This window comes from Orcinus orca, chromosome 1 (assembly GCF_937001465.1).
Source record: "Orcinus orca chromosome 1, mOrcOrc1.1, whole genome shotgun sequence".
Taxonomy (NCBI): domain Eukaryota; kingdom Metazoa; phylum Chordata; class Mammalia; order Artiodactyla; family Delphinidae; genus Orcinus; species Orcinus orca.
Window position 1 is genome coordinate 8,600,270 of NC_064559.1, and position 26,197 is coordinate 8,626,466.

The window sequence follows — 26,197 nt, forward strand, 5'->3', positions numbered from 1 at the left end:
CACCAGAAAACTACTAGAGCTAATCAATGAATCTGGTAAAGTTGCAGGATACAAAATTAATGCACAGAAATCTCTTGCATTCCTATACACTAACAACGAAATATCAGAAAGAGAAATTAAATTAAAGAAATTAAATTAATGGTGAATTGGGCTTCCTTGGTGGTGCAGTGGTTGAGAGTCCGCCTGCCGATGCAGGGGACGTGGGTTCGTGCCCCGGTCCGGGAGGATCCCACACGCTGCGGAGCAGCTGGGCCTGTGAGCCATGGCCGCTGAGCCTGTGTGTCTGGAGCCTGCGCGTCCGGAGCCTGTGCTCCGCAACGGGAGAGGCCACAACAGTGAGGGCCCCGCGTACTGCAAAAAAAAAAAAATTAATGGTGAATTAATCCATTCACCATTGCAACAAAAAGAATAAAATACCTAGGAATAAACTTACCTAAGGAGGTAAAAGAACTATACTCAGAAAACTATTAGACTCGGATGAAAGAAATCAAAGATGACACAGATGGACTGATATACCATGTTCTTGGATTGGAAGAATCAATATTGTGAAGATGACTATACTACCCAAAGCAATCTACAGATTCAGTGCAATCCCTATTAAATTGCCAGTGACATTTTTTACAGAACTAGAACAAAAATCTTAAAATTTGTATGGAGACAAAAAAGACCCCGAATAGTCAAAGAAATCTTGAGGGAAAAAAATGGAGCTGGAGGAATCAGACTCCCTGACTTCAGACTATACTACAAAGCTACAGTAATCAAGACAATATGGTACTGGCACAAAAACAGAAATAGAGATCAATGGAACATGATAGGAAACCCACGCACCTACAGTGAACTAATCTATGACAAGGAGGCAAGGATATACAATGGAGAAAAGACAGTCTCTTCAATAATTGGTGCTGGGAAAACTGGACAGGCACATGTAAAAGAATGAAATTTGAACACTTCCTAACACCATACACAAAAATAAACTCATGTAAACTAAATGTAAGACTGTAAAACTCTTAGAGGAAAACATAGGAAGAACACTCTGTGAAATAAATCACAGCAAGATCTTTTTTGACCCACCTGCTAGAGTAATGGAAATAAAAACAAAAATAAACAAATGGGACCTAATGAAACTTAAAAGCTTTTGCACTGCAAAATAAACTATAAACAAGATGAACAGACAACCCTCAGAATGGGAGAAAATATTTGCCAATGAATCAATGGACAAAGGATTAGCCTCCAACATATATAAACAGCTCATGCAGCTCAATATTAAAAAAACAAAAAACCTAATCAAAAAATGTGCAGAAGACCTAGATATGCATTTCTCTAAAGAAGACATACAGATGGCCAAGAGGCACATGAAAAGCTGCTCAACATCACTATTAGAGAAATGCAAATCAAAACTACAATGAGGTATCACCTCACATCAGTTAGAATGGGCATCATCAGAAAATCTACAAACAAATGCTGGAGAGGGTGTGGAGAAAAGGGAGCCCTCTTGCACTGTTAATAGGAATGTAAATTGATACAGCCACTATGGAGAACAGTATGGTAGTTCCTTAAAAACTAAAAATAGAATTACCATATGACCCAGCAATCCCACTACTGGGCATATACCCAGAGAAAACCATAATTCAAAAAGACACATGTACCCCAATGCTCATTGCAGCACTAATTACTATAGCTAGGTCATGGAAGCAACCTAAATGCCTGTCAACAGAGGAATGGATAAAGAAGATGTGGTGCATGTATACAGTGGAATATTACTCTGCCATAAAAATGGATGAAATTGGGTCATTTGCAGAGACTTGGATGAACCTAGAGACTGTCATACAGAGTGAAGTAAGGCAAATAGAGAAAAACAAATATCGTATATTAACACATATATGTGGAATCTAGAAAAATGGTACAGATGAACCAGTTTGCAAGGCAGAAATAGAGACACAGATGTAGAGAACAAACGTATGGACACCAAGGGGGGAAAGTGGGGGTGGTGGTGGGATGAACTGGGAGATTGGGTTTGACATATATACACTAATATGTATAAAATGGATAACTAATAAGAACCCGCTGTATAAAAAAATTAAATTATATTAAATTTAAAAAAAACAGTCCAACAAGACTAAATAATCATTTAGTCATTAAGCATAGTCAAAGGAATGTAGATAATATTCTGAGCCATATCCTTTGAGCTGTCTTATAGATACTAAAAACCCCACAAGGTGGAAGAAGTTAACTGTATGATGACCAGACTGTAGCCATGACAAAAGCTGCCACAATTCTGAGAACTGGCCTCAAAAAAATGGAAACCGACCCTGGAACTGAAGATTAACCATACTTAAAACAATCAAGATGATGCTGATCAGATCACCACACGACCAATTTCAAGGTGACTGTCAGAGCTGACACTACTGTTTCCACATGTAGCCCCCTCTCTCCTTTCCCTGTAAAAGCTCTTGCCCACTGACTGTTGGCGGCAGTCAGCCTTTGGACAGGTTGCCAGCCTCTGAAATATAAAGCAAACTTTCCTTTCCACCAACCTTGCCTCTTTGTTGGCTTTTGAGCAGTGAGCAGCTGTACCCCACTTTTGGTAACAATATCTCATTGCGGTTTTGAGTTTCTTTTCCCTAATAATTAGTGACGGTGAACATCTTTTCATGTCCCTGTTGGTCATCTGTATATCTTCTTTGGAAGTGCCTTTTCAGGTCTTCTGCCCTTTTTTTTTTTTTTTTTGCGGTACACGGGCCTCTCACTGTTGTGGCCTCTCCCGTTGCAGAGCACAGGCTCCAGACGCGTAGGCTCAGCGGCCATGGCTCACGGGCCCAGCCGCTCCGCGGCATGTGGGATCTTCCCAGACCGGGGCACGAACCTGCGTCCCCTGCATCGGCAGGCGGACTCTCAACAACTCCACCACCAGGGTAGCCCTCATTTTTAAAAAATAAATCTTTATTGGAGTATAATTTCTTCACAATACTGTGTTAGTTTCTGTTGTACACTAAAGTGAATCAGCCATATGCATACATATGTCCCCATAACCCCTCCCTCTTGAGCCTCCCTCCCATCCTCCCCATCCCACCCCTCTAGGTCATCACAAAGCACCGAGCTGATCTCCTTGTGCTGTGAGGCTGCTTCCCACTAGCTATCTACCTTACGTTTGGTAGTGTATATATGTCCATGCCTCTCTCTCGCTTTGTCCCAGCTTACCCTTCCCCCTCCCCATATCCTCAAGTCCGTTCTCTAGTAGGTCTGTGTCTGTATTCCTGTCTTGCCCCTAGGTTCTTCATGACCTTTTTTTTTTTTTTAGATTTCATATGTATGTGTTAGCATACGGTATTTGTTTTTCTCTTCTGGCTTACTTCACTCCGTATGGCAGACTCTAGGTCCATCCATCTCATTACCAATAACTCAGTTTCATTTCTTTTATTTGCTTTTTCATTTTAATGATGGTTTCCTTCTCTGTGAAGAAGGTTTTTTGTTTTATTAGTCCCATTTGTTTATTTTTGCTTTTCTTTCCCTTGCTTTTGGAGTCAGAGCCACAGAAACATCACTAAGACCGATTTCATTGAGGTTACTGCCTATGTTTTCTTCTAGGACATCTATGGTTTCAAAATTTACATTCAAGTCTTTAATCCATTTTGAGTAAATTTTTGTGTATGGTGTAATATAGTGGTCTAATTCCATTCTTTTGCACATGGCTGTCCAGTTTTCCCAACACCATTTATTGAAGACTATCCTTTTAGGATAATTAACATTATCCTAAAATAGAGATGCCGATAACTTTCATTGGGGGCAGAGAATTTCCAAAATGAAAAAAAAATTCCTTAAATAAGGGATTCTAGAATAATACATACCTGGTATTCTTGATTTTTCTCCCGGTTCTCAATTGCTTGAAATAGCTCTTCACACACATTTGGAATGATACCCTTGTTTGCCCCAAACCCAATCATGGAATAGCTTTTTCCAGAGCCAGTTTGGCCATAAGCCAGGAGAGTAGTATTATAGCCTTGCCAGGCACTGTCCAGAATTCCCCTGCCAAGATCGTGGAAAACATCTCTCTGGAAAGAAGACCACAGGCATCAAGTTCAGCACTGACTTTTCACAGTACTCTTAAAATCTAATATTCTGGTTTTGGTGAGTTCCACCTTAATTAGTGTCATATGACTTACTTGAAATATAACTCAGATGCTGTCTTAGAACCAGTGAAATAAAGCTGGCAACCAAAAAGGGATTTGTCAGTTTGGAAAACACTGATCACCACAAATCACCATGTATCTTCAACTAGCCAGTATTCATCAGTAATGGATTTGAGTATTTTATAGCCTTGACAAAACATGGGCTAGGTCTTTAAAATTCAGCAATTAGACAATAATTTCAAGGGACCAAGGGACACAGACCAAAGTGTTTTCTGATTTCTCTGTATTCTTTAATCCAGACAATGTCACAAAATTCCTACACTAATTTTAACTCGCTGCTGCTGAACCTTATTTCTTTTTTTGTTTTTAACAAGACCTAGTGGTTCTGAAGCCAACACACACATATACATATGCACCCTTTTGTTTTTAAGTGGCAGACACAGATGCTTGTGCCCACAATTGCTTGAAAGAGAAGATGTGGTCTGGCTTTTATTATCTATCATCTGATTATCTATTATTATCTATTATGTTATCTGTAATATGAGAGATATTATCTGTTATTGTCATAGCCAGCAATAATTCTCTTATTTGAGGCTGTTTCAAAGTGCATATTCTTTTCTGTTCTCTAATATCAATAAAATAGTAAGTAAGCATTATACACGCCATTTGTTGCAACATATACATTTGTGTAATTTATATAATTTTTATTTCTGGGAAAGATGCACATACTAACGTAGTGTGATTTTTATAAGGACAATAGGCAATAACCAATTTTCTTACACTATTCATTTCTCATGAGAAAGGAATAAAAAGTATTACACTGTAAGTGTTAGGGGAGCTCTAGGCTTAAAATGTGGAATCTGGCCAGTGGTTTTTCAGAACATTGAGACCATACTTTTACCAGAAAAATGTATTTATGTAATAGATATCCACTCTACCTTAGGAGCTATGAGCTGAACCTAAGGAGTGCTCACAAGCTTAGTAAAGTAACTGGTTTTGCTATCTTTTTTTCCTCTGTGCTATTTGGAGATTTGGGGGAAATGCTTTTATTGCAAATTTTTATGAATTGAAAACTTCAAACAAACAACATAGAATTTTATTAAATAAACAAAATCTTAGAGAATAGAATCATTCTGTAAATTTTGTTAGCTGTAGAGTTTTCTGTATAGTTTTCCATTGAAATCTCTTTTGGGTGTCAGTGATTTGCATATTAGGTAAGCCAAGAAGTCACAGAGCTACATTTCTAGTTTCTTCCTGTTCTTCATCCTATAATCAACTACATGAAACATTTTCCTACACTACAGTATGTAAAACTATAATTCTGCAGTATCTTAATAGGTGATCAACAAAAGATAGGGAGGATGAGAGGGAAAGCTGTTGACAAAGTTAATCAAGTCTCTTTACAGCACAGTTCTTGCAGCCTTTTAAAACTATCTTTTAAAAAACTGAGATAGAATTGACATATAACATTATACTAGTTTCAAATGTACAGCATAATGATTTGATATATGTATATATTGAGAAATGATTACCAGAATAAATTTAGTTCACAGAGTTTTTGTTTGTTTATTTTTTGGCCATGCGGTGTGGCTTGTGGGATCTTAGTTCCCCGACCAGGGATCGAACCTGGGCCCTCATCAGTGAGAGCACAGAGTCCTAACCACTGGACTGCAGGGGAATTCCCCTAATTTTTTTTCTTGTGATGAGAAATTTTAAGATCTACTCTCTCAGCAACTTTCAAATATACAATACTGTATTGTTAACTACAGGCATACCTCAGAGATACTCTGGGTTCAGTTCCAAACCATCACAATAAAGCAAATAATGCAATAAAGTGAGTCACAAAAAGTTTTTGTTTTTCCCAATGCATATAAAAGTTATGTTTACACTATACTGTAATTTATTAAGTGTGCAATAGCATGATGTCTAAAAAGACAATGTATACATCATAATTTAGAAATATTTTACTGCTCAACAATGCTAACCATCATCTGAGCCTTCATAATCTTTTTGCAATAGTAACATCAAAGATCACTGATCACAGATCACCATGAGAAATAGAAAGATAAATTTGAAATATTGGGAGAGTTACCAAAATGTGACACAGAGACACGGAGTGAGCAACGTTGGAAAAATGGTATCAAAAGCCTTGCTTGATACAGGATTGCCACTAACCTTCAATTTGTTTAAAAAAGAAAGAAAGAAAGAAAAGAAAAAGAAAAAAACCCACAACAACAACACTGTATCTGCGAAGCGCAATAAAGCAAAGCACAATAAAATGAGGTCTGCCTGTATATCACCATGCTGTACATTACATCCCCAGGACTTATTTCCCTTACTGGAAGTCTGTAGCTTTTGATGACCTTCACCCACTTCACCCGTGTCCCACCCCCACCCCCCTCAAACTCGACACCCAACATTAACCCCTGCCTCTGGCAACAACCAATCTGTTCTCGGTATCTAAAAGTTCATTTTTAAAAAAGATTCCACATGTAAGTGAGATCATATAGTGTTTGTCTTTTTCTGTCCAACTTATTTCACTTGGCATAATGCCCCAAGGTCCATCCATGTGTTGCAAATGGCAGGATTTCCTTCTTTTTATGGCTGAATAATATTCCATTGTGTATGTATGTATATATATATATGTATATATACATTTTCTTTATCCATTCATCTGTCCATGAACACTTAGGTTGTTTCCATGTCTTGACTATTGTAAATAATACTGCAATGAATATGGGGGTGCAGATATCTTATCAAGATAGTGATTTCATTTTCTTTGGATAAACACTCAGAAGTGGGATTGCTGGATCACATGGTAGTTCCATTTTTAATTTTGAGGGGAATCTCCATACTGCCTTTCATAGTGTCTGCACCAATTTACACTCCCACCAACAGTGCACAAGGGTTCCCTTTTCTCCACACACTCACCAACACTTATCTCTTGTCATTTTCGATGATGGCCATTCTAACGGGTGTGAGGTGATATCATGTTGTGGTGTTTTAAAAATTAATTAATTAATTTATTTATTTATTTTTGGCTGTGTTGGGTCTTTGTTGCTATGAACAGGCTTTCTCTAGTTGGGGCAAACAGGGACTACTCTTCATTGTGGTGTGCAGGCTTCTCATTGCGGTGGTTTCTCTTGTTGTGGAGCACGGGCTCTAGGCACACAGGCTTCAGTAGTTGTGGCAGATGGGCTCAGTAGTTGTGGCACACGGGCTCAGTAGTTGTGGCTCGCAGGCTCAGTAGTTGTGGCGCACGGCTTAGTTGCTCTGCGGCATGTGGGATCTTCCCCGACTAGGGCTTGAACCCGTGTCCCCTGCATTGGCAGGCAGATTCTTAACCACTGTGCCACCAGGAAGTCCCCACATTGCGGTTTTGATTTGCATTCCCTGATGATTAGTGATGTTGAGCACATTTTCATGTATCTGTTGGCTGTTTGTATACCTTCTTTGAGGAAAATGTCCATTTAATTCCTCTGCCCATTTTAAAATCAGATTTCTTTTTGCTATTGAGTTATATGAATTCTTTATATATTTTAGATATTAACCTTTTATTAATATATGATTTGTAAGTATTTTCTCCTTTTCTGTAAGTTGCCTTTTCATTTCATTGATGGTTTTCTTTATGTACAGAAGTTTTTTGGGTTGAGGTACTCCCACTTATTTATTTTTGTTTTTGGTGTAAAATCCAAAATATCATTGCCAAGACTGAGGTCTAGGAGCTTACCCTCTATGTTCTCTTCTAGGAGTTTTATGGTTCCATGTCTTACATTCAAGTCTTAAATCCATTTTTTTTAAGTGGTGTAAGGTATGGGATTCTTCTTTTGCATGTAGCTGTCCAGTTTTCTCAACACCATTTATTGAAAAGACTGTCCTTTCCCCAATATATGTTTTTGGTTCCTTTGTTGTAAATTAATTGACCATATATGCATGGGTTTATTTCTGGGCTCTCTACTCTGTTGATCTATGTGTCCATTTTCATGCCAATACCATGCTGTTTTGATTACTATAGCTTTGCAATATAGTTTGACACCAAGATGTGTGATGCCTCCAGCTTTGTTCTTCTTTCTCAAGATTGCTTTAACTATTCAGGGTCTCTTATGGTTCCATACAAATTTAAGGATTGTTCATTTCTTTGAAAAATGCCATTGGAATTTTGATAGGGATTGCATTGAATCTGTAGATTGCTTTGGATAGTATGGACATTTTAACAATATTAGTTATTCCAAGCCATGAGCACAGAATATCTTTCCCATTTATTTGTGTCTTCTTCAATTTCTTTCATCAGTGTCATAGTTTTCAGTGTACAGGTCTTTGGCTCTTTGGCTACATTTATTCCTTGGTATTTTATTCTTCTTGGGAAAAACTCTTTATTGACATAAAATTAATATTCACTAAATTCATCAGTTTAAAGCACACAGTTCCATAAGTTTTGACATATGTATTTGGCCATGTGACAATCACCACAATCAGGGTTTTTAAAAAGTTCTCTTGTGACCCTTTGCACTTAGGCCCTTCTTCTCACTTTCAGCCCTTGATGATTTACTTTCTGTAACTATAGTTTTGTTTTTTCTAGAACTGTCATTTAAGTGGAATTGTATAGTGAGCAGTCTTTTGTATATGACTTCTTTTACCTACTACAATGCTTTGAGATTCAGCCATGTTGTTGCATATAATCATTAATTCCTTTTATTGCTGAATTGTATTCTATTTTATAAATATATCATAATTTTATTATCCATTCACAAGTTGATGGATATTTGAGTTTCCAGTTTGGGACTATTACATATAAAGTTGCTAAGGACGTTTGTATATAGGTGTTTGTGAGAAAATATATTTTTATTTCTCTTGGAATTGCTGGATTGTATGTTAAATGTATACTTAAATTTTAAAGAAACTGTTTTCCAAAATAACTGAATCTTTTACATGGCCATAGCACTGTATTAGAGTTCCAGTTGTTCCATTCATGCATGTTAACACTTGATACTGTTTTTAATTTTTGACATTTCTCATGTATGTGTAGTATTCTCTCATTTGGTATTAATTTGCATTTCCCTAATGACTAATAAAGTTGGACACTTTTTCATTGGTTTTAGGATATGTTGTAATTTATATATCTCTGTTGGTGAGGTCTCTGATCAAATTTTTTGCTATTTTCTTTTTATTTTGGCTATGCTGTGTGCCTTGTGGCATCTTAGTTCCCAGACCAGGGATTGAACCCAGGCCCTCAGCAGTGAAAGTATTGAGTCCTAAGCACTGGATCACTAAGGAATTCCTTGCCATTTTTAAAAAATTGACTTTTCTTCCTTTTTTTCCCTTAAGTTGTAAGAATTCATTATATATTTTGGGTACTTTATCATATATATATTTTGCAAATATTTCCTTTCATTATGGCTTACCTTTTCATGTTCTTATTGGTATCTCTCAAAGAGCAAAATGTGTTTTTAATGGGTCTCATTTATCAAATATTTTCTTTCATGATCTGTGTCCTATCTAAGACTCTTTGCCAAATCAAGATCACTACAATTTTCTCCTATCCTTTCTTTTAGAGGCTTTATAATTTTACCTCTAAAAGTTAGGTCTACAATCTATTTTGAGTTCATTTTGTATGTGGTGTGAGGAAAGTATCAAAGTTCATATTTTTCCATATGGATATCCTATATCTCCAGCACCATTTGTTCAAAGACTTTAGTTTTGAAGAACGTTGTCACCTGTATTAGTTTGCTTGGGCTTCCATAACAAATTACCACAAACTGGGTGACTAAAAACAACAGAAATTTATTCTCTCACAGTTCTGGAGGCTACAAGTCCAAGATCAAGGTATTGGCAATGCCATGCTCTCTCTGAATGCTGTAGGAAACAATCCTTCCTTGCCTCTTCCTGGCTTCTGGTTGCTCCCAGCAGTTTTTGGCATTCCTTGGCTTATAGCTCCATCACTCCAATCTCTGTCCCCATTGTCACATGTCATTCTCCCTGTGTATCTGTGTGTCAAAATTTCCCTCTTAAAAGAACTGGATTTGTGGCTTACTTTAATCCAGGATGGCCTCATCTTAACTAATTACATCTGCAAATATCCTGTTTCCAAATAAGGTCACATTTTGAGTCTTTGGGTGGACATAAATTTGGGGAGACTATTCAACCTATTACAGCTCCTTTGTAAAAAAAAATCGATGATATATGATGATCTGTCTCTGGACACTGTATTCTGTTCCATTGATCTGTTATATCTGTCTTTTAGCCAATACCACAATGTCTTGATTACTGTAGGGCTATCTATAGTGAGTGTAAGTTCTTCAACTTTATTCTCTTTCAAAATAATTTTGGCTATTGTCAGTCCTTTACAATTCCATGTAAACTATTGAAACAATGTATCAATTTCTACAAAAAATTACTGCTGGCATTTTGATTTCTTTCAATCTATTGATCAATTTGACTTCTTAATAATGTTGAGTCTTTTGATTCATTTAAGTCTTCCTTTCAGTAATGTTTCATAGTGTACAGATTTTGCACGTATTTTGTGCTTTTGATGTTATTGTAAATATTTTAAAATTTTAATTTCCAATTGTTCACTGCTAGAATAGAGAGATACTATCAATTTTTGTATATTGACCTTGCTAAACACACTTATTCACTGTAATAGCTTTTTCTTCCCTTTTTGGGTAGATTCCTTAGGGTTTTTTGCATAGATAATTATGTTTTCTGCAAATTGTTTTACTTCTTCATTTTCAATCTGCATATCATTCACTTCCTATTAATTGACTTAACTGCCCTGGCTAGGGCCTGCAGTAGATGTTGTATAGAAATGATGAGATTGGACCTCCTTGCCTTGTCCCCATTCTTAGGGGCAACATATTCATTGTTTCACCATCAAATGTTATGTTACCTATGTACTGAAGGAAGTTCTATTTCTAGGAGGCTCCCTCCGATTTTAAGTTTGCTGAGAGTTTTATCATGATTGGGTGTTGAGTTTTGTCAATTGCTTTTTCTGCATCTGATCACATTCCCAGGAAAAGAAGTCCCACTTGACAACGATGTATTTTAAAAAGTATACTGTTGGATTCTATTTGCTAAAGTTTTGTTAACAATGTTTGTGTCTATGTTTATGAAGGGTATTGATCTGTAGTGTTTTTGTAGTATTTGGCTGGTTTTGGTGTAATATTTGCCTCAAAAAATGAATGGTCCTTCTATCATCTACAAGATTTTTTTTTCATAATTCTCATTATTTCTTCCTTTAGTTGAATTCACAGAAAAGTCATCTGGGCTTAGTTCTTGAGGGGAGAAGTTTAACTATAAATTCAATTTCTTTAATAGATATAGAGCTACCTGAGTTATCTATTTCTTTTTGTGTGAACTTCAGTAGACTGTGTCCATTTCATCTATGTTTTTAAATTTATCAGCATTAAGTTGTTCATAATATTCTCTTATTATTTTTTTAATGTCTGTAAGATTTGCAGTAACATCTCTCTTTCATTTCTCATCTTGGTACTTTGTATCTTTTTTTCCTTGATGATCAATTTGGCTACAGGTTTATCAATTTTATTGTTATTTTCAAAGAACCAGCTTTTAATTGATTTTTCTCTATTATTTTACTGTCTTAAGTTAATCGTTCTTATTTCTTCCTCTTTTGCTTTGTCTATACTCTTCTTTTTCTAAATTCTTAGGTGGAAGCCTAGACTGTTGATTTAAGATTGTTCTTCTCTAATATAATCATTTAATGCTATAAAATTTCCTCTAAGCCCTGCTTTAGCTGCATCCCACAAATTTTGATGTTTTGATTTTCATTCAGTTCAAAATATTTACTAATTTCCCTTATGGTTTATTCCCTGACCTATGGATTGTTTAGAAATCTGCTATTTTTTAAATATCTGAGGAGTTTCCTAATACCTTTCTGTCATTTCTTTCTAGTTTAATTTCATTGTGGTCAGAGAATGTAATTTGTATGATTTCAGTTGTCTTACATTTATTGAGACTAGTTTAATGATCCAGAATATGATCTATCATAAAGAAAGTTCCATGTTCACTCAAAAAAAGTGTGTAGTGCTGTGGTTGAATGGGGGTAGCAGAATTGTTCTATAATTGTCAATTAGGTTGACAATATTGTTCTGGTCTTCTATAATATTATTGATTTGGGGTTATTTGTTCTGTTACTCAGAGAAGAGTGATGAAGTCACCAATCACAACTGTAGGTTTGTCTATTTCTCCTTCAATTTCTATCAGTTTCTGTTTCATGTACTTTGAAGTTCTGTTATTAGGTACATACCCATTTAGGATAGTATGTCTTCTTAGTGAACTGATTACTTTATCATTATGAAATATTCCTTGTTCTGAAGTCTACTTTGTGTGACGTAAATATAGCGTCTGCAGTTTTCTTTCTGTTAGTGTTTACATGGATATCTATTTATTTATATTTAAATTGGGTTTATGTAAACAGATGTAGTTGGATCCAGCTTTTCCTACCAAATCTGATCATCTGTACCATTTAATTGGTGTGTTTATTTACATTTGATAAAATAATCAATGGTTGGCATTAAATCTACCATCTTGTTATTTGTATTCTATTTGTCTTATCTCCTCTTTGTTTTTTTCTCTCCCTCTTTTCCTGCCACACTTTGAGTTTGTTTCATAATTCCATTTCCCCACACTTGACTCATTAGTTATATTTTTGTTGCTTGATTTTTTATTCATTGCTCTAGGGCAGTGGCTCTCAAAGTGCATTCCCAGGAGATCCTTTAAATCCTTTCAGTGCATTTGTGAAGTTAGAACTACTTGACAGAGAGTATTTTTTGGGGTGGTTTAACAAAGGCTATAATATTTGGGCTGAATTTTTAAAGATGAGTATGCAAACAAGAAGAACAGAGAGAAAAGGTTGGGAGGAAGTGAACAGAACCTCAGTGACCAGAGGGTGTGGAGAAAAGGGAACCCTCTTGCACTGTTGGTGGGAATGTAAATTGATACAGCCACTATGGAGAACAGTACGGAGGTTCCTTAAAAAACTACAAATAGAACTACCATACGACCCAGCAATCCCACTACTGGGCATATACCCTGAGAAAACCATAATTTAAAAAGAGACATGTGCCAAATGTTCATTGCAGCTCTATTTACAATGGCCAGGACACGGAAGCAACCTAGGTGTCCATCAACAGATGAATGGATAAAGAAGATGTGGCACATATATACAATGGAATATTACTCAGCCATAAAAAGAAATGAAATTGAGTTATTTGTAGTGAGGTGGATGGACCTAGAGTCTGTCATACAGAGTGAAGTAAGTCAGAAAGAGAAAAACAAACACCATATGTTAACACATATATATGGAATCTAAGGAAAAAAAAAAAAGGTCATGAAGAACCTAGGGGCAAGACGGGAATAAAGACACAGACCTATTAGAGAATGGACTTGAGGATATGGGAGGGAGAGAGGTAAGCTGTGACAAAGGGAGAGAGTGGCATGGACATATATACACTACCAAACGTAAAATAGATAGCTAGTGGGAAGCAGCCGCATAGCACAGGGAGATCAGCTCGGCGGTTTGTGACCACCTAGAAGGGTGGGATAGGGAGGGTGGGAGGGAGGGAGACGCAAGAGGGAAGAGCTATGGGAACATATGTATATGTATAACTGATTCACTTTGTTATAAAGCAGAAACTAACACACCATTGTAAAGCAATTATACTCCAATAAATATGTTAAAAAAAAGAAAAGAAAGCCAAAAAGAAAAAAAAAAGAACCTCAGTGACTTATGGGACAATCTCAAGCATACATGTAACTAGAGTCACAGAAGGAATAGAAGAGACCAAAAATACTTGGAGAAATTTTGTTTGAAATTTTTTCAAAATTTGATGGAAATTACAAACCCACAGATTCAAGAAGCTTAATGAGCTCTGTCCAGATTGAAATGACCATTTTTCCTCTGAACCCCGTTGTATCCCATAAATATTTTTTATCACAGAAACTGTAACGTGTGAATGCACTTTTTTGCCTGTCTCCCTACAGCAAATTGTGAGCAACTTTAAGGCAGAATAGTGCATGGCATATGATAAATACTCAATAAACCAAAGTTCTCAAATGCTGAGTGCTGTGCAATTTTGCTCATCTCAGAGAAGGAAATATAATTGACTTGACATTCCTTTTTCAAAATATGTCAGTACATTGGAAAATAACTGACTTGAGTGTCTAAATATTTAGGCAATAGCTACACTTTTGGACCTCATATTGAACATGAAAAGGAATAAATTTAAAACCAAACTCTCATATGGAAGCATACATTGTAATATGCTTGCATAAAAATAATTGTATCGGTATATTGTCAACACTTTATTAAAAAAAAAAAAACTACCATTGAAGTTGTTTTAAAGCAATTTACCTGGCCTGCAAATTTACTGCTAGGATTAGCTGAAATAAACACACCATCCTTATCCTTTTGAAATCCATTGTGAGACCAGTATGCCAGGTCAAAAGTAAATGTCTTCGTATGTTCTGGATTCTTAGGGTCTTGTATAATGGTAGTGGTCCTGGAATGCATGGAAATCACACATTTGCTCCCAGAATTCTCTCTCTGTAGTCAAATTACAGATTCAGAGTCAATCATTACAGTTTTTCCGTCATCTGATTGTTTTGCAGGTCTTTACATCTAGTAAGAAATTAAGCCAATAACTTATCATTTATTCATTTTGTTCTCTAATTATGTTATTCTTAGCAGCTATTATGACAACAGTTTCTCTTATACTGCCTCAGAAATTTTAAAAGGCTTGTCTCTAGTCATATTAAATTTCTGAGAATAGCATATCTAACACTCAGCTATACTAATAGCATAAACAATAGCATCAGAGATCCATTTCCAACATGACAATGTAAGAAGCTCCACTGTCCCATCCCCCAGCAAAACTGGTGAAAATTATTAAAGAAAAAAATGAAAATGAAAAAATTTAAAGCCTCTGGAAATGGTTCTAAAAGCAAACAGCCAATGAAGAAAGATCTATTCAATAAACTCTATCAAAATTTGGTAAGAAAGGAGAATTTGTGTTGTTTAAGCAAGACTATTCCTTCCCTCTCCATTGCCAGCTCAGCAAAGCAGAGATGACTTCAGATTGCTGGAGCTAAGAACACAGGGTTCCCTTTCTCCCCAGACCCCAGTAGGAGGGATTTATTCCTAGGAGGAGAATATCAGCATTTCCCACCCTGCCCCCATCTACCTGTGACTGAGGCTAAGCGTAGGAAAGTATAGGTGAGAGATGAGAGTTCCTTCTTCTACCCAGTTTCCACTCATGGAACGGAGACTCTACTTCGGTTGCAGCATGCTGAGAATACTGGGGTGCTGATAACCCTTACCCTGGTCCCTGAGGTAGTGGTTCTATACCAAAAGAGACAAGCTGTGAGGGTCACAGGCTGCTGTTCCGCATTCACCAAGTGCTGGGCTTCTAGAGCAGGGGTGTCATACAGAGTAGTTTGCTGTTGTCCCCACCCACAAATCCACAGCCCTGGTTTAGAGATCTTGCCTGGGCAGATAGCACCTAATCTCTTCCCAAAGGAACTGACTTCATTTGCCCCCTTAGAGAAGTTCAACCCTAGGGGCACTCTTAAGAACAGAGGCGGCTGTGATGAAAGGCAATTGGGAGATTCAAGAAACAGGTTAAAGTACAGGCCCTCTAGTTTACAGGGGAGGAACCCACCTGGACACTGAAAAAAATATCAAACACTGATCTCAGAAGTTAAACTTTTCAAAAGAACCAGAATTTGATTGAATTAGTTAGTAGAGCAATTTATGCCCAATTCATTGTTGAAAACAACACAGCAATCAATCAGCAATCAGTGGAGTTTGCAGCTTGGTGTGGACAAGAGGGAAAGGGAGCCCTACAAAAACTGTTACCACCCCAGGGTAACCAGGGCATACCCAAAGCTGTGTCATCTTGAGGAGCAACAAAAAAAGTAGGGGTTGGGGGGCGTGTTTGGTATTTTCACCATTAAGCTTCTTTGCCATAAACATATTTGCTGCACACATTTTCACCACAAACATTTTTGGTGCATAACTAACTGGCCATAAAGCAATTCTGCCATGCCAGATAAAATTAACTGGTTAACAGTTTGCTTTCAATTGGTTTAAATGCATTAGCACTTCTTCCTGTTATCCACGTTACTGAAGGCTTTAACTGACAGTGACGATGATTTATTTGCTCCAAGAGTTGTTTTCTTATTTTTTTAATAAGGTATTTAAAAAAATTTTTGTGCTCCCCCCACCTTTTTAGGTTTTGATTTTCTCTTTTTTTTTAAAAAAAATTTATTTGGTTGCTCCGGGTCTTAGTTGTGGCAGGTGGGCTCCTTAGTTGTGGCTTGTTGGCTCCTTAGTTGTGGTGGTGGGACCTTAGTTGTGGCATGCGAACTCTTAGTTGCGGCATGCATGTGGGATCTAGTTCCCTGACCAGGGATCAAACCCAGGCCCCCTGAATTGGGAGTGTGTAGTCTTAACCACTGTGTCACCAGGAAAGTCCCTGTTTTCTTATTTTGAAACACACTACGTTAGAGAAGAAAGAAGCTGAGGGCCTCAAAGGCACAGAGTTGCAACATTTCCCAGAGAACTTTGGAACACCCATCAAGGGACATGTGACAATATGCCAAGAACCAACAACAGTGTAGAAGCTTTCACAACACACCAAAGCTCAGTTACAAATACGTATCCTAGTGTTTGGAGCTGATACCTCTCTTATGAAGGAAGAAATTTTAGTGAAAAAGAAAAAAGTTCAATGCCAAATGAGAAGACTAATCAACAAGCAAAAAAAAAAAAAAAAACAAAAAAAAAAGCATGATACTATAAATGAAAGACTTCAAAGATAAGTGCTTTACGTACAAGCCACAAAATAAAATCAGTTATTTGTGCAGTATTGCTAAGAATCTACACATAACTTAAATGCAATCAAATATTTTCTATTTAGAAATAGTCTTTTAATGTCCCTCTTTTCTTTTTCATTATTTTATTTTTTTATGGCAAAATTACCCTACGGCCAACTAGTTATGTGAAAATGTTTGTGGCAAAGAAGTTTACAGCAAAAGTACCTAGAACCTGGTGGAAGATAAGACTTAACTAAAATAATGCAGCCAATCACTAAACAAATAAACAAGCAAATAACAATAACAAGCTACAGAGGGGCGGGAGGACCAGTACCCAGACTTGTTACAATATATTATCTAAAATGTCCAGTTTCCCTAAAAAACTGTGAGGCATGCAAAGAAATAGGAAAGTAAGACCTACACATTGGAAAAAAAGCAGGCAACAGAAGTAACCAGATGCTGGAGTTATCAGAAAAATACTTAAAGTAACAATTATAAATATATTCACAGAAATAAAGGAAACCAGATTAAAGAACTAAAGGAAGGATTATAAAGGAATAGTATAAACAATTGATTACATTAGATAATTTAGATGAAATGGACAAATTCTTAGACACAAACTACTGAAACAGACTCAAGAAGAAATAGACAATCATCTGAATAGATCTATAACAAATGAAGAGATGGTAGTAAAAACACAACAAATAAAACTACTCATGAAGAAATGGCTTGACTGCTTAATTCTATCAAACATTTACAGAATTAATACCAATTCTTCATAAACTCTTCCAAAATATAGAACAGGGACTATCCCCCAACTTATTTTTATGAAGCCAGTATTACCCTGATACCAAATCCAGATAAAGACATCACAAGAAAATAAAACTACAGACCAATATCTCTTATAAATATGGACACAGGAATCCCCGACAAATGATTACCAACGTGAATCCAGCAACATATAAAAAGAATTATACACCGTAACAAAATGAGATTTATCCTAGGGATACAAGGTTGGTTTAACATCTGAAAGTGATTCTATTGATCATGTTTTTTATTTTCTATATTTATGAACTTTGACATCCCTGGGGCCTGGAGAGATTGTCCCTCCCAGGGCTAATGAATTTGTAGAGATAGCAAAAAACTTACCTTTCATGCAAACCAACCAATCCAAAGTCCACATCCCAAACACCTCCTTTATCTAACTCACACGCCAAACCAATATTTTCCTCACCTTACATCACCCCAGGGCCAGGTACCTGAAAAGTAGGCTGCATGCATGGAAACGACTCAAACTGTCCAATCCTAAGATTGCTCAAACTTGCCTACCATGCCTTGCCCATTTCTTCCTGTGGAAACGACAATAAGGCTGTGGGCCATGCATTCTATTTTTTTTTTTTTTTTTTTTTTTTTTTGCAGTACACGGGCCTCTCACTGTTGTGGCCTCTCCCGTTGTGGAACAGAGGCTCTCGATGTGCAGGCTCAGCGGCCATGGCTCACGGGCCCAGCCGCTCCGCGGCATGTGGGATCCTCCCGGACCGGGGCACGAACCTGTGTCCCCTGCATCGGCAGGCGGACTCTCAACCACTGCACCACCAGGGAAGCCCCATGCATTCTTTTCTCCAGCCTTCTGACCAACTTTGATACTTCCCCATGTGGCTGCATGGAATGCTCCTTTCTCTTGAGAATTATAAGGCAGTTGTCACTAAATCTGTCACCTTACTATACCTGAGTAAAACAAATCTTGGGTACACTTTAAAATAATGATTAATGTAATACATATCAATAGAATAAAACAAAAAAATCACACATCTCAAGTTGTAGAAAATGCATTTGACAAAATCCAACACCCTTTCATGATAAAAAACACTCAACAAATCAGGAATAGAATGGAACTTCTTCAATCTCATAAGGGGCATGCATGAAAAACCCACGACTAATATCACACTTAATAGTGAAGACTGACTATTACCCCCTAAGATCAGGACGAAGACAAGGATTTCTACTCTTGACATTACTAGTCAATATTGTATTGGAGGTTCCAGCCAGGGCAATTAGGCAGGAAAAAGAAACAAAAGGCATCAAGATAGGAAAGGAAGAAGTAAAATGATTGCTCTTTGCAGATGACGTGATCTTAGAAAATCCTAAGGAATCCACTAAAAACTATTAGAATGAGTTCAGTAAGTTTGCAGGATGTAAAATCAATATACAATAATCAACTATTTCTCTACACTTTAAACAATCTGAAAAGGAAATTAAGAAAATTTCATTTCTAATACTACCAAAAGGAATAAAATCTTTAAGAATAAGGTTAACAAAAGTAGTACAAAACATATATTCTGAATACTACAAAACATTGTGGGAATTTAGAAACATTGTTTCTAAAAATTAGAAAAACACCCCATTTTATAGATCAAAAGACTTGGCATTATTAAGATAACGCTCCCCAAATTGATGTACATCCAATGCCATCTCTTTCAGAATCCCACCTGACTTCGTTGTAGAAATTGACAAGCTGATTGTAAAATTCATATGTTACTGCCAGGCATCCAGAATAGCCAAACAATCTTTAAAAAGAAGAAAAAAGTAGGATTCACACCAACTTCACAATTCAGTACAACCAACAGTGATCAAGTGTGTGTGGTACTGGCACATACACACATACAGACTAATGTAATGAAGTGGAGAATCCAGATATAAACCCAAACATCTGTGATCAACTGATTTTCAACAAGGCTGCCAAAATGGAGAAAGAATAGCTTTTAGAAGGAATGGTGCTGGGAAAACTCAATGGCCACATGCAAAAGAATGAACTTGGATCCTTACCTCACATCATATATAAAAATCAACTCAAAATGGACCAAAGCCCTAAATATAAGAGCTAAAACTAAAAAAGAAAACATAAATCTTCATGACATTGGATTGGGCAAAGAGAGATATAACCTCAAAAGCACAATTAAAAAAATGGACTTCAAAATTAAAAACTTTTGTGTTTCAAAGGATGAAAAGATGACCCTTTGGGAGATTTGCAAATCATATATCTAGTAAGAAATTGTATTAGAGTATATAAAGAACAGTTCAATATAAAAAGATAATCCAATATAAAAATGAGCAAAGGATCTGCACAGACATTTTCCCAAGGGAGATATACTAATAGGCAATAGTACATGAAAAGATACATGACATCATTAGTCATCAGGAAAATGCATATCAAAACCATGAGATACGGAAGGCTTCCGGGAAGATGGCGGAAGAGTAAGACGCGGAGATCACCTTCCTCCTCATAGATACGCCAGAAATACATCTACACGTGGAACAACTCCTACAGAACACCTACTGGACGCTGGCAGAAGACCTCAGACCTCCCAAAAGGCAAGAAACCCCCCACGTACCTGGGTAGGGCAAAAGAAAAAAGAATAAACAGAGACAAAAGGATAGGGACGGGACCGGCACCAGTGGGAGGGAGCTGTGAAGGAGGAAATGTTTCCAACACACTAGGAAGCCCCTTCGCGGGCGGAGACTGCAGGAGGCAGAGGGGGAAGCTTCGGAGCCGCGGAGGAGAGCACAGCAACAGGGGTGCGGAGGGCAAAGCGGAGAGATTCCCGCACAGAGGATCGGTGCCAACCGGCACTCACCAGCCCGAGAGGCTTGTCGGCTCACCCGCCGGGGCGGGCGGGGGCTGGGAGCCGAGGCTCGGGCTTCGGTCAGAGCGCCGGGAGAGGACTGGGGTTGGCGGCGTGAACACAGCCTGCACGGGGTTAGTGCGCCACGGCTGGCCGGGAGGGAGTCTGGGGAAAAGTCTGGACCTGCGGAAGAGGCAAGAGACTTTTTCTTACCTCTTTGTTTCCTGGTGCGCAAGGAGAGGGGATTAAGAGCGCTGCTTAAAGGAGCTCCAGAGATGGGCGCGAGCCGCGGCTAAAAGCGCGGACCCCAGATGGGCATGAGACGCTAAGGCTGCTGCTGCCGCCACCAAGAAGCCTGTGTGCGAGCACAGGTCACTATCCACACTCCCCTTCCGGGGAGCCTGTGCAGCCCGCCACCGCCAGGGTCCCGGAATCCAGGGACAACTTCCCCGGGAGAATGCACGGCACGCCTCAGGCTGGTGCAACGTCACGCCGGCCTCTGCCGCCGCAGGCTCGCCCCGCACTCCGTGCCCTTCCCTCCCCCCAGCCTGAGTGAGCCAGAGCCCCCGAATCAGCAGCTCCTTTAACCCCGTCCTGTCTGAGCGAAGAACACAAGCCCTCCGGCGACCTACATGCAGAGGCGGGGCCAAATCCAAAGCTGAGCACCTGGGAGCTGTGAGAACAAAGAAGAGAAAGGGAAATCTCTCCCAGTAGCCTCAGGAGCAGCGGATTAAATCTCCACAATCAGCTGCAGCATACCTGAATAGACAAGGAGTCATCCCAAATTGAGGAGGTGGACTTTGAGAGCAAGATATATTACTTTTTCCCCTTTTCCTCTTTTTGTGAGTGTGTATGTGTATGCTTCTGCGTGAGATTTTGTCTGTATAGCTTTGCTTCCACCATTTGTCCTACGGTTCTATCCGTCCGTTTTTTTTTCCCCTTAATAATTATTTTTTTATTTTAATAACTCTATTATATTTTATCTTACTTTATTTTACTTTATCTTTTTTTCCTTCCTTCCCTCCCTCCCTCCCTCCTTTCTTTCTTTCTTTCTCTCTTTCTTTCTTTCTACTTCTACTAATTCTTTCTTTCTACTTTTTCTCCCTTTTATTCTGAGCCGTGTGGACTCAGAATTGATGCTGCAGCCAGGAGGCAGTGCTGTGCCTCTGAGGTGGGAGAGCCAACTTCAGGACACCCGTCCAAAAGAGACCTCCCAGTTCCAAGTAATATCAAATGGCAAAAATCTCCCAGAGATCTCCATCTCAACACCAGCACCCAGCTTCACTCGACGGCCAGCAAGCTACAGTGCTGGACACACTATGCCAAACAACTAGCAAGACAGGAACACAACCCCACCCATTAGCAGAGAGGCTGCCTAAAATCATAAAAAGGACACAGACACCCCAAAACACACCACCAGACGTGGACCTGCCCGCCAGAAAGACAAGATACAGCCTCATCCAGCAGAACACAGGCACTAGTCCACTCCACCAGGAAGCCTGCACAACCCACTGAACCAACCTTAGCCACTGGGGACAGACACCAAAAACAACGGGAACTACGAACCTGCAGCCTGCGAAAAGGAGACCCCAAACACAGTAAGATAAGCAAAATGAGAAGACAGAAAAACACACAGCAGATGAAGGAGCAAGATAAAAACCCACCAGACCTAACAAATGAAGAGGAAACAGGCAGTCTACCTGAAAAACCATGAGATACCACTTCACACCAACTATAATGGCTATAATGAAGTAAGATACAAGTGTTAGCCTGAATTAGAGAAACTGGAACCCTCATACACTGCTAGTAGTAATATAAAATGGTGCATCTGCTTTGGAAAAGTCTGGCAATTCCTCAAATGATAACATAGAGTTACTGTATGACTCAGCAGTTCCATGCATAGGTATATAACCAAATGAAAACGTGTCCACACAAAAACTTGTAAACAAATGTTTATAGCAACATGATTCATAATAGCTAACAGGTGGAAACAACCCTGACACCAAATAGCTGAGGAATGGATGAACAAAATGTGGTATATCCATACAATGGATTATCCAGCCATAAAGAAATGAATTTTTGACATATGCTACAACATGGATAAACCTTGAACACATTATGCTGAGTGAAAGGCAGTCATAAAAGACTATATAATTCCATTTATACAAATTGTACAGACCAGGGAAATATGCAGAAACAGGGATTAGTTTAATGGTTGTTTAGGACTGGGGGAATAAGGATGATAGCTAAAGAGTACAGACATCCTGGGCCTGAAACCAAGATGGCTGAGTAGAAGGACGTGCTCTCACTCCCTCTTGTGAGAACACCAGAATCACAACTAGCTGCTGGACAATCATCGACAGGAAGACACTGGAACTCACCAAAAAAGGCACCCCACATCCAAAGACAAAAGAGAAGCCACAATGAGACAGTAGGAGGGGCGCAATCACAGCAAAATCAAATCCCATAACTGCTGGGTGGGTGACTCACAGACTGAAGACCACTTATACCACAGAAGTCCACCCACTGGAGTGAAGGTTCTGAACCCCATGTCAGGTTCCCAACCTGGGGGTCTGGCAATGGGAGGAGGAATTCCTAGAGAATCAGACTTTGAAGGCTACTGGGATTTGACTGCAGGACTTCGACAGGACTGGGGGAAACAGAGACTCCACTCTTGGAGGGCACACACAAAGTAGTGTGCGCATCGGGACCCAGGGGACAGAGCAGTGAAACCAGGGGAGACTGAACCAGACCTACCTCCTAGTGTTGGAGGGTTTCCTGCATAGGTGGGGGGTGGCTGTGGCTCACCATGGGGACAAGGACACTGGCAGCAGAAGTTCTGGGAAGTACTCCTTGGCATGAGCCCGCCCACAGTCTGCCATTAGCTCCCTCAAAGAGCCCAGGTAGGATCCAGTGTTGGGTTGCCTCAGGCGAAGCAACCAACAGGGAGGGAACCCAGCCCCACCCATCAGCAGTCAAGTGGATTAAAGTTTTACTGAGCTCTGCCCACCACAGCAACAGTCAGCTCTACCCACCACCAGTCCCTCCCATCAGGAAACCTGCACAAGCCTCTTAGATAACCTCATCCACCAGAGGGCAGACAGCAGAAGCAATAAGAACTACAATCCTGCAGCCTGTGGAACAAAAACCACATTCACAGAGAGACAGACAAGATGAAAAGGCAGAGGGCTATGTACCAGATGAAGGAACAAGATAAAACCCCAGAAAAACAACTAAATGAAGTGGAGATAGGCAACCTTCCAGAAAAAGAATTCAGAATAATGATAGTGAAGGTGATCCAGGACCCTGGAAAAACAATGGAGGCAAAGATCAAGAAGATGCAAGAAATGTTTAATAAAGACCTAGAAGAATTAAAGAACAAACAAACAGAGATGAACAATACAATAACTGAAATGAAAACTACACTAGAAGGAATCAATAGCAGAATAACAAAGGCAGAAGAACGGATAAGTGACCAGGAAGACAGAATGGTGGAATTCACTGCCACAGAATAGAATAAAAAAAAAAGAATGAAAAGAAATAAAGACACCCAAAGAGACCTCTGGGACAACATTAAATGCAACAACATTCGCATTATAGGGGTCCCAGAAGGAGAAGAGAGAGAGAAAGGGCCCGAGAAAATATTTCAAGAGATTATAGTCAAAAACTTCCCTAACACGGCAAAGGAAATAGCCACCCAAGTCCAGGAAGCGCAGCAAGTCCCATACAGGATAAAACCAAGGAGAAACACGCAGAGACACATGGTAATCAAATTGGCAAAAATTAAAGACAAAGAAAAATTATTGAAAGCAGCAAGGGAAAAATGACAAATAACATACAAGGGAACTCCCATAAGGTTAAGAGCTGATTTCTCAGCAGAAACTCTACAAGCCAGAAGGGAGTGGCATGATATACTTAAAGTGATGAAAGGGAAGAACATACAGCCAAGATTACTATACCCGGCAAGGATCTCATTCAGATTCAATGGAGAAATCAAAAGCTTTACAGACAAGCAAAAGCTAAGAGAATTCAGCACCACCAAACTAGCTCTACAAAAAATGCTAAAGGAACTTCTCTAACTGGGAAACAGAAGAGAAGAAAAGGACCTACAAAAACAAACTCAAAACAATTAAGAAAATGGTCATAGGAACATACATTTCGATAATTACCTTAAACGTGAATGGACTAAATGCTCCAATGAAAAGACACAGGCTTGCTGATGGATACAAAAACAAGACCCATATATATGCTGTCTACAAGACACTCACTTCAGACTGAAAGTGAGGGGATGGAAAAAGATATTCCATGCAAATGGAAATCAAAAGAAAGCTGGAGTAGTTATACTCATATCAGATAAAATAGACTTTAAAGAATGTTACAAGAGACAAGGAAGGACACTATATAATGATAAGGGATCAATCCCAGAAGAAGATATAACAATTATAAATATATATATGCACCCAACATAGGAGCACCTCAATACATAAGGCAACTGCTAACAGCTGTAAAAGAGAAAATTGACAGTAACACAATAATAGTGGGAGACTTTAACACCTCACTTACACCAATGGACAGATCATCCAAAATGAAAATAAATAAGGAAACAGAAGCTTTAAATGACACAATAGACCAGATAGATTTAATTGATATTTATAGGACATTCCATCCAAAAACAGCATATTACACTTTTTTCTCAAGTGCGCACGGAACATTCTCCAGGATAGATCACATCTTGGGTCACAAATCGAGCCTCAGTAAATTTAAGAAAATTGAAATCATATCAAGCATCTTTTCTGATCACAATGCTATGAGATTAGAAATGAATTACAGGGGGAAAAACGTAAAAAACACAAACACATGGAGGTGAAACACTACGTTACTAAATAACCAAGAGATCACTGAAGAAATCAAAGAGGAAGTCAAAAAATACCTAGAGACAAATGACAATGAAAACACGACAATCCAAAACTTATGGGATATAGCAAAAGCAGTTCTAAGAGGGAAGTTTATAGCTATACAAGCCTACCTCAAGAAACAAGCAAAATCTCAAATAAATAATCTAACCTTACACCTAAAAGAACTAGAGAAAGAGGACAAACAAAATGCAAAGTTAGCAAAAGGCAAGAAATCCTAATGATCAGAATAGAAATAAATGAAATAGAAACAAAGAAAACAATAGCAGAGATCAATAAAACTAAAAGCTGGTTCTTTGAGAAGATAAACAAAATTGATACACCATTAGCCAGACTCATCCAGAAAATGAGGGAGAGGACTCAAATCTGTAAAGTTAGAAATGAAAAAGGAGAAGTTACAACAGACACCGCAGAAATACAAAGCATCCTGAGACTACTACAAGAAACTCTATGCCAATAAAATGGACAACCTGGAAGAAATGGACAAATTCTTAGAAAGGTATAACCTTCCAAGGCTGAACCGAGAAGAAATAGAAAATATGAACAGACCAATCACAAGTAATGAAATTGAAACTGGGATTAAAAATCTTCCAACAAACAACAGTCCAGGACCAGATGGCTTCACAGATGAATTCTATCAAACATTTAGAGAAGAGCTAACCTCCATCCTTCTCAAACTCTGAATTCTATCAAACATTTAGAGAAA

The 26,197-nt window shown here is 38.5% G+C and overlaps 1 protein-coding gene across 1 annotated transcript in view; it reads right to left on the minus strand.

The window, feature by feature from the left end:
• Positions 1-26,197, minus strand: part of LOC101283227 (kinesin-like protein KIF28P) — an 85,666-nt gene that overhangs the window by 54,501 nt on the left and 4,968 nt on the right. Inside the window, exons 2-3 of the mRNA XM_049695559.1 lie at positions 14,497-14,688; positions 3,846-4,049 (exon numbers count right to left, since the gene is read on the minus strand). Coding sequence (XP_049551516.1) covers positions 3,846-4,049; positions 14,497-14,688 — 396 coding nt within the window. The remainder of the gene's footprint in view (positions 1-3,845; positions 4,050-14,496; positions 14,689-26,197) is intronic.